Source organism: Mobula hypostoma, chromosome 8, assembly GCF_963921235.1.
Source record: "Mobula hypostoma chromosome 8, sMobHyp1.1, whole genome shotgun sequence".
NCBI classification, from domain to species: domain Eukaryota; kingdom Metazoa; phylum Chordata; class Chondrichthyes; order Myliobatiformes; family Myliobatidae; genus Mobula; species Mobula hypostoma.
The window spans coordinates 69668193-69677695 of record NC_086104.1 but is presented as its reverse complement, the minus strand read 5'-3'; the positions used below and the strand labels follow the sequence as shown (position 1 = coordinate 69677695).

The 9503-nt window shown below is 41.5% G+C and overlaps 1 protein-coding gene across 1 annotated transcript in view; it reads left to right on the top strand.

Annotated features, from left to right (window-relative positions):
- The first annotated feature begins 509 nt into the window (after positions 1–509).
- Positions 510–9503, top strand: part of abch1 (ATP-binding cassette, sub-family H, member 1) — a 65378-nt gene continuing 56384 nt past the window's right edge. The window contains exons 1-6 of the mRNA XM_063055079.1: positions 510–648; positions 747–882; positions 3465–3616; positions 4013–4172; positions 4368–4522; positions 8198–8305. Of these exons, the coding sequence (XP_062911149.1) occupies positions 3495–3616; positions 4013–4172; positions 4368–4522; positions 8198–8305 (545 nt within the window). The 5' untranslated portion in view covers positions 510–648; positions 747–882; positions 3465–3494. The remainder of the gene's footprint in view (positions 649–746; positions 883–3464; positions 3617–4012; positions 4173–4367; positions 4523–8197; positions 8306–9503) is intronic.

The following is a 9503-nucleotide window of genomic DNA, read 5'->3' as shown; positions in this document are numbered from 1 at the left end:
GCCTCCAATCTGATGGCATGAACATCAATTTCTCGAACTTCCTGTAATGCCCCACCCCTCCTTCACTATTCCCCATCCCCCTTTCCCTCTCTCACCTTATCTCATTGTCTGCCCATTGCCTCCCCCCCCTTTTCTTTCTTCCGTGACCTTCTGTCCTCTTCTATCAGACTCCCCCTTCTCCAGCCCTACCAATCAACTTCCCATCACTTCACTTTACTCCTCCCCCTTCAGGTTTCACCTATTGTCTTGTGCTTCTCTCTTCCCTTGCCCACTCCTGAGCTTTTTTCCTTCAGTCCTGCCAAAGGATCTCAGCCCAAAACATCGACTGTATTCTTTTCCATAGATGCTGCCTGGCCTGCTGAGTCAGGATGAATCAGCATCTGCCGATTTTCTCTTGTTTGTAAGAAGACTTCCTTGCTCACTTTGGAATGGTGGTACAAGATCCCTTTTGGCCACCGGAGTGGGTAAATGGATCAGGTAATGTCTCCTTCAGTCAGAATCCAGGGCAGAAATTAGCAGTTTTGTGGTTAAATTACAGGCTAGATTATGACCTCAGAATCTGGATTGATTTCGGCAGCAGGAAGTTACGACTAATAAGTGAGGAAGCTACAAAGTGACCCAGACTGACAAGAATAATGTCTTCAGAATGTGAGGATTGACTTTTAATTGCCCTTTACGCTCTCTATCGATCCTGCCTGATCTGCTGAGTACATCCAACCTTTACTATTTTGTCTTTCAATTCCCAGAGTCTGTAAGATTTAGATTTTTGCTGTGAAGATTGCAGGTAAAAGAGATAGAAGGAAAAACAGGATTGATCGAGCAAAAGGTCACTCTGAGTCAAAGACGGTCAGTGTGGAGCAGTGAATTCTGGAGTTTCTAAAGGTTTGGGCTAATTTTTAACTGTGATTTTGTGTGAACTTGCCTTAATTTCTTTCTGATTTCTGTCTGAGTTTACTATCTGATACAAGTTATAGAAAAGCAAGGTTAGCTTGATTTGTTTGCATGGGCACGATTTGTTTTACATTTACGTAAGGAAGTTGTGTCCATCAGTCCATTGTGAAGCTCTAGATCCAGGGGTCCTCAACCTTTATTAATACCATTGACCAATACCATTCAGCAAGGTGTCTGTGGGGCCCTGGTTGGGAACCCCTGCTTGGTATTTCTTTTTGAAAATAAAACTAATTGGTGGATGAAATAAATAATGATCATATTTTGGAGCTAATATCTAAAAATAGTGTTTGAAGAGGTAGATAGAAATTGAAATGATTCGCTCTTTGCCATATTATCTAATTTCAGGAATTTTGAATTAATCGGTCATCCACTGGAAGGAAATACGTCAGAATTTAGCACATTAATTTTTAACTTGTCACTTTTCATTGCATGCTGTTCCACAATTAATGTTTGTTGTTTTTTGTAAGACTTAGCTCTGGACTTTATCATCAAGAAAAAAGATACAGATGATGCCATGGAGCTTCAATTTGTTCGGCCGCTGTCAGTAAATCATCCAAATCATACAATCAAAGTCCAAATCATTTGACAGAGGCATTCTTTTCTTGTTCTTGTAATCAAATACAGTTTGGACATAAGTGGAATTTTTGAATTTACACAGACAATGTGACTGAAGTGAAAACAAAAAAGGTCTGTAATATTTCGGTGCCCCAGCAATTATAAAGGGCCTTGATGAGTCCTCCCCTACTTAGTATACAGTTTACCTTTCATTTAAGGATAGATCCATCATGAAAGAAGTGGGGGGGGGGCAGTTTTACTTGATCGATTCTGAAAATAGGCAATTTTTTTTTTGAGAGGAGACTAAGCAATCTAGTCTGACTTCCCTGAGTTTAGAGGAGCAAAGAGTGATTTTTTTTACGAAAACCTTGATAGAGTAGCAAATGGGGGTCATGGTCTCGAGATCAAGAAACAAATTTAAAGGCTGGTAATAGAAAAAAATTTAAAAAAAGAAAAAAATCTTGTAAAAAGAATTGTAGAGCCCTCCTGAATCTTTGGAATTGTTGGACCCCAGGGAGCCATGAAGTTTGCCATTGTATAGATTCAAGCCTGAGGCATTTGGACACTTAGAACATGAAGAAAACTGGTGAAAATGTGCAAAAGAAGGTAGGCTGAGGGAGAGGATTACCCCATGGCCTCTGAAGCGTGGAGCAGGTTCGAGAGATCACTTTCTTCTGATAAAAAAAACAAAGCACTCTGGTTCCTGTGGGATGAGTATCAGCAACTCTGTGATAACCACTGTTCTAAGGTGGAGGATAATTTCAAATCAAGAAATTAATAATGAGGATAATCTGACCGGTTTTATAATGTATAGGGCCTTACAAATGAGGATGGATTGCAGCATGCGGCAGTACCCAAGCAAAAGCCAATCTTGAAAGATGACTTTGTAGTTCAATAGTTCTACTTAATGTCGGAGAGTGTGTACAATATACAACCTGGAACTTTTGTTCGTTGTAGACATCCATGAAAACAGAAGGGTACCCCAAAGAATGAGCGACAATAAAAAGGTTAGGACCCCAAAGCCCCCCTTACTCCTCCCCTTCCATGCACAAGCAGTAGCAAAGCATCGCCCTCTCCACTTCAGCAAAAAGCATCAGCACCTTCCACCCACCAAGTAAGCAACAGCAAAGCCCCCTTTAAAGACCGTGATCTGCAGTACAACAAAAACTAATCGTTCACCCGACAATTCGACATACCACAGGCTCTCTGCGTCCCTAATAAAGGGGCAAAGAGCTGTCACTCAGCAAGAGGGGAGACTAACAAGAAGAAAAAAAGCACTTGCTGATTATGATGCTAAAGTTTGCTGCATTGAATATTCCATTTTCTCCAGAACATTTCAGTCAACAACACTGGCATAGAATCGACTCGTCCCCAAGGCCGCAGTGCCTTACACTCTGAGAGCAGGGTCATCTTCTGGGCTGCGTCTTTGGGATATTGAAAAACGGCTGGTCGGAGAGCCCTGGAAGCAGGAACCATTGCCAGAAAGAATCAAGATTTGAGTGCAGCTGTTGATCAGGGACTTTGACAGAATCCCATCCACCTTGAGAAAGGAAAAAAAAAGACATTAAAGGTAGAAATTAAGCTGTTTTCCCAGATGAGCTCCAAGAAGCCACTCTCTAGTGCCATTGTAGCTCAGCACATTTGTAATATCAAATCTTGGAATTCCACTTAGACATTTTACTAAGCTACAGGTAATAGTTGAAACAATGAAAGTTGGAGGAATATAATTGTACTAACTGTTGGAATAATCTCAAATTAATATCTGAGCTTTTTTAAAGTCCTTACGTGGACTCACAGCAGAAAGGGTCCACAAGTGTTAACAGTTAGGTTTCATTCACTTCTCTTCATTGAAAATATAACTTCATGTTTGCAAAGAAATAGAGATCAGTTTCTCCGATGTTTTAATTTTCTAAAATCAACTGAAATACGTATTTCAATTTCTTCTGTTTTAATTCCAGTTATTTTCTTGAAGTAACATCATCCTACCAATGGATCCTGCTGCAGCCGAAGACTTCAGTCTCCTTTCTGTCGAGTGTAGAGGTGTCTGCCTGTCCTACGGGAAGCTGACTATACTTGATAATCTTAGTCTCACTTTGCCACAAGGTCAGATGTAAGTATATATTACCATGTTAGTTTGAATTCATTGACAACCTCCTTTCAGGGGACACTGTAGGATGAACTTTCTCCCCCTGGCCTACCTCAATAGTATCTCCGCTTCTCTCTCTCACCCTCACCCATCTTTCTTTTTCTCCTTGTATCCCACCTCCTTAAACTTCAATGCTCCTCAGTCCCCTTCCTTCCACTGCTCCTCTCCACACCCTGTCCTGAAACACCCTGAATTTCCTGATAACTATGGTGTAATCTTGTGTTTGAGGTGTGTTTGCTGAAGATCACAAAGAAATGAGAGAACTCCTCTGGTGCTGTACTATTCAGCCTAGGCTGTGCGTCATGGGGAAGAAGAGTGTGGTGCGTACTGCTGACCATGTAAATCTCCTCTTCCATGCAGATTTGGGCTGCTCGGTCCTAGTGGCTGTGGGAAAACCACATTCCTCCGGTGTGTCTTGGGAAGATTACGCATCTCGAGGGGTCGGATTATAGTTCTGGGGAAGCCTCCGGCATTCCCAGGCCATGGGGTTCCAGGCAGGATGGTGGGATACATGCCACAGGTATACAATCCGAAAGGCTTTACTGGCTTTGAAATAACTGGGGAAAGAGTGGATGCATGAGATTAACTGGACTGAGCTGATAGTACAGTCCTTCTCCACTGTTTTATCCAATGATTCTGGGAAATTGGATTGAAATTTATTTCCAAATAATCGCATATTTTATATAAATAAAACTTTCTTTATAATTTCACACAGGAACTAGCACTGTACAATGAGTTTAGCATTACTGACACCTTTCACTACTTTGGCCGCATACACGGGATGAACAGTAAAGATATAGAAGCCCGTCTCTCTTTCCTGGTTGACTTCCTTGATCTTCACGATAAGAACTTACTTATAAAGAATCTCAGGTATGCAAAGTACTTTGTTTTAGGACAAGCAGACACAAATTAAAAGAACAGCAGTTCTCCAAGGAGGATTTGTCTCCTTAATTCCCCAACCCAAGTATATAACTTGGTGATTTTTTGTTTTATCCTTTGTATTGATAGTTTTAACAAAGGGTTGTATCAATGAGGGTTCCTATTTTCTTGATAATTGTTTATGGTCAAATGGGCTTTTGTCTTGGATACTCAGTTATACCATATAGAAACAAGCCTTTCAGTCCAAACACGTTCATGCCAACCAATATATCTATCTATCCTCGTCCCATTTGACTGCATGTGGTTCATATCCCTCTGAACCTTTACTATCCATCTAAAAGTCTTTTAAATGTTGTCATTGTATCTGCTCTTAGCACTTCCTCTGGCAGTTTGTTCCAGAAACACTCCACACTCTGTGTGAAAATTTATTCCTCACATCCCCCTTAAGTCATTTCCCTCTCACCATAAACCAATGCCCTCTTACTTTAGATTGCCCTCTCTGGAAATGGTCTGTGACTGTTTACCATATCCATATCCCTCATGATGTAATAAACCTCTACAAGGTCACCCCTAAACCATTTTTACTCTAAAGAAAACAATCCCATCCTATCTAATCTCTTCTTAGTACACAAGCCCTCCAAAACAGGCAACTTGTGAATCTTGTTCTGCACACCCTCTTTAGTTCTCTCACATCCTTCCCATAGCCCAGTGACCAGAACTGCATACAGTACTCCACGCAGTTTAACCAACATTTTATACAACATAACATGGCTTCCCATTTCTTGTACTCAATGCCACAGCTGATGAAGACAAGTTACGCCTGTGACCAGTGGTGTGCCATAGGGATCCATGCTCAATCCCTGATTGTTTATCATATATATTAATGCTCTGGATAGGAAAGTAGGTGGCATGGACTAGTAAATTTTCAGGTGACACCAAGATTGGTAGTAGAGTAGACTGCAAAGAAAGTCAGAAGTACGCGTGTGACTACTTTCAGGAATCTATGTACTCGTATGCTTATGTACAATAACACTTGGCTGAGTTAAATTCCATCTGCCATTCTTCTGCCCACTTTCCCATGTGATCAATATCCCATTGTAACCTCAGACAATCACCTTCGCTGTCCACTATTGACCAGGCTCTGGAGATTCATCCATCTCTATGCACGTCAAGCCCAGTTATGTTCTTACAGTTTCTCCTTTGTAATGTGCATATGTTCCATGACAACTCTACCTCCTTCCCTGAACTCACTACCTTCCATGTCCCTCTCCACATAAAATACAGACGAGGAGTATTCCCTTAAGACTTTGCTCATTTCATGTGGCTCCGCACATAGATGACCACACTGATCCCTAAAGGGATGTACTCTCTCCCTAGTTACCCTTTTACTCTTAATATACTCACAAAATATTTTCGGCTTCCTTTATCTTATCTGGCAATATTACCACATATCAGCAGGATTCTTCTAACTCCATAAGCTGGTCTACGTGTTAAATATTTCAGATGAGTACAACTGCAAGAAAGTCCCCAAACCTGTGATTAGATTGTCAGTGGATTTCCCTACCATGGGTAGGAATGGAAGTATGCATGTAGCAGAGAAGGAACATTTGACTGCAGTTTTAAATCCTGGCCTTTCATATCAAAATTCAGCAATTTCTTCTCTTGGTTAACACAATGTTCCAAGATCATTCGTAGTAAATTCAAATCTTTGTACTGTACTGCTGCCACAAAATAACAGTTTTCACATCATGTGTCAATGAAATAAATTTATCTCTGATTCTGTACTACTTGAGTTGTTGGAGTTGCACTTATTAACAGAAGTGAAGAGTATTTCATCATGCTCCTAATTTGCGCCTTGTTGACGGTGCGAAGTTTCTTGGGCTGTCAGGAAGTGAGTTGTTCGATGCAGGATGCCCAGCCTCTGAGTTGCTTTGAAACCATGCCATTTCTGTGACTGGTCCAGTTTGTTTATGGCCAGTATCAACCCTAGTACATTGGTGTAGGGGATCTGGCAACGGTGGCTCATACTTAAGGAAGGTCATTGCCTGCCACTTGTGTGTTGGCTAAGTTACTTGCTGCTCATCTACAATGTTGCTCTCAGACCTAGCTGGATGACTTATAAAAATCCCCTAAAATTGCAGAGCATCTCGTTCAGTTTTCTCCAGCTTCTCAAGACACAGTTGAGTATTGGTAATAAAGATCTTTATACTGACACAAATCTTTATTTTAAAAAAAAAAGCTTGGCTTGGATGTTCAGATCTCACTGCATGCAGGCAGGGACTGCCTTATTAGTCAAGTTGGGATTCACCTGTCTCGGACCTACTGATAAAGGGAATTGAAGATGGTTGAGGCTTGGACTCTGGCCAAGGAACTCCTGGTGCCCAGATGATTGGCCTTCTACAAAAAATAATCATTATCATAGACCTGAGTGAAAAGGAATTTGGCATTCGAGGCAGTTTTGTAATGAGCAAAATGCTGGAAAAGTAAACAGTTGATATTTCAGGCCAAGACCCTTCATCAGAGTTGAAGAACAGCAGTGAAACAGAAAATGGTGGAAACACTCAGCAGTCAGGGAGCATCTGTGAAAAGAAAATGGAGTTTTCCGCCGCTGCCTAGATGGAGTTTGTACATTCTCACTGTGACTGCGTGGGTTTCCTCCAGGCGCTCGGGTTTCCTCCCACTGTCCAAGCACAGTCGGTCATTGTAAACTGTCCCATGATTAGGCTAGGATTAATTTGGAGGATTGCTGGGGTGCTCATTTGAAGGGCTGGAGGGCCGACTCCACACTGCATTCCAATCAATCAATCAATCAATCAATCAATCAATTTATAAATAAATGTTTCAGGCTGAAGACCAGTGTTTCCAGCAATTTCTGTTTTTATTTCAGATTTCCAGCATCTGCAGTTTTTTTCGTATTTTAATTTTCCAGCACTGCTGTCAAATTTCAGGTGTTTGAGCAAACTTTAATGGATTCTTGAAATCCACTAAATCCATTAATCAGGTATTAAAACTATACAGATCTTCTGTCTTCTCTGGACTTAACTTTTATTCCTTGTGTGACAGTGGAATCCATTGACACTTCAAAGATGGTATGATTGACTGAGGTTAGTGGATTTTCTTGTAGTTTAAAGCACCTGATACATTTAACATACACGCTGCCAACTTATGGAATTACAAGTATCCAGTTACCTCGAAATTACATCAGACCAGTAATACAACACTATCCAGAGAACAAACTGTTGGCTTGACACTGTTGGGGGATCTCACTGAATCCTTTCAAATATTGATAGACCGACATAGAGTGGATGTGGAGAAGATGTTTCCTATCCTGGGGAATCTAGGATCAGAGGGTACAGCCTCAGAATAGAAGAATGTCCCTTTAGAACAGAGATGAGGAGGAATTTCTTTAGCCAGAAAGTGGTGAACCTCTGGAATTCATTGTCACAGATAGCTGTGGAGCCCAAGTCATTGGGTATATTTAAAGTGGAGGTTGACAGCTTCTTAATTAGTAAGGGCATAAAAGTTATGGGGAGAAGGCAGGAGAATTGGGTTGAGAGGGGTAGCAAATCGGCCATGAAGGAATGGCAGAGCAGACTCGATGGGCCATGTGGCCTAATTCTGTTCCTATGTGTTATGGTCTTGACGTGTCTTGTAACTTTTTTTCAGTGGTGGGCAGAAACGGCGGGTGTCTCTGGGGGCTGCTCTGCTCCAGGAGCCACAGCTCCTTTTACTGGACGAGCCAACTGTTGGAGTGGATCCAGTACTACGAGCCAGGTATTAAACATGTGCAGTTTGGCCCCAGACCTTCTGCCGTCATCCAAAATGCAGCTTCCTTCAATCAATTATGTTGATAGAAATTGAGGAAATCTGCCAAAGCTACAATCATTTGGAAACTTCTGAAGTTGTGAAGTTCATTTCTCCACTACTAATCTCCAGGTGGCAAGGCTTGTCCTGTGGGATTCCTTCTTAGACCTGTCCAGACATCCAGCTCTCTTTCTTCCTTAAAAGCACATGTTGAAATCTAGTCGTTTTGGTCATCTGTCTCATTATCTCCTTACTTAGACTGCTGTCAACTTTTTTGATAATTCTCCTGGTATCGTGTTGGGATGTCTTACAATGTTGAAGATTTTATATAAATGTGAGTTGTTGTTAATGCAGTTATCAACTGTTCTCTACTTTCTTTTCTATACCTACCCTTAAGTTCAGAGTTCCGTTTAAGCTGATATTCTTGGGCTTCCTGAGTAGTCAACCATGGCTAAGAGTGTGTAAGAGACTGTGCAAGTTGGGGGTGAAGAAAGGCAGAGTTGAAGATGCACCTGTAATACCCCAGGCACCCCCACCAATGTTTAAAGTCATTGACTGAAGATCCTCCTGAGTCCTGGGACTTCCGCTGTGGAAGTGCAAGACCTATTCCTTGGCATTCCAGTGCAACAGTGTCCACACCATGTGTTAGACTCTGCAACATCTTGTTATATTCCTCATCTACGAACAGAGAAAAATACCAATAACTTTGAGTGAGAACTGCAAGTTGAAAAGCTGCTGTGGTTGAAATCCTAAATCTGTCTTGCTGGCCGATGACTCTATATGCTGTCACTTTCATGGATGACCATTTGCTGAACACAAAAATTCCTATATTCCTCACTTGGTATACAACTGTCTTTCTCAGTCTGCTTTTGCTTCATTTGCAGGAGTGCATTCCTGTTCTCAAGCACGTCCCTGATTCTTCTCCTCTGACGCTGTATTTGATTCCTTTACCAACTATCTTAAATTGCTATCCTTCATCCTCCCAGGCTGCCACTGAAAATTGTTTCATCCTCTTTCCACCATCACCATCCTTCATGAGTTTAAACTGCTACCTCAGGTCTCTCTTCACAGAGCGAAAGTTCGAAGTTGAAGATACTTTTACAGACAAAACCTCTGCCCTGAAGTATTAAGTCTGTTTTTTTTTTCCTTCTGTGGATGCAACCTGATC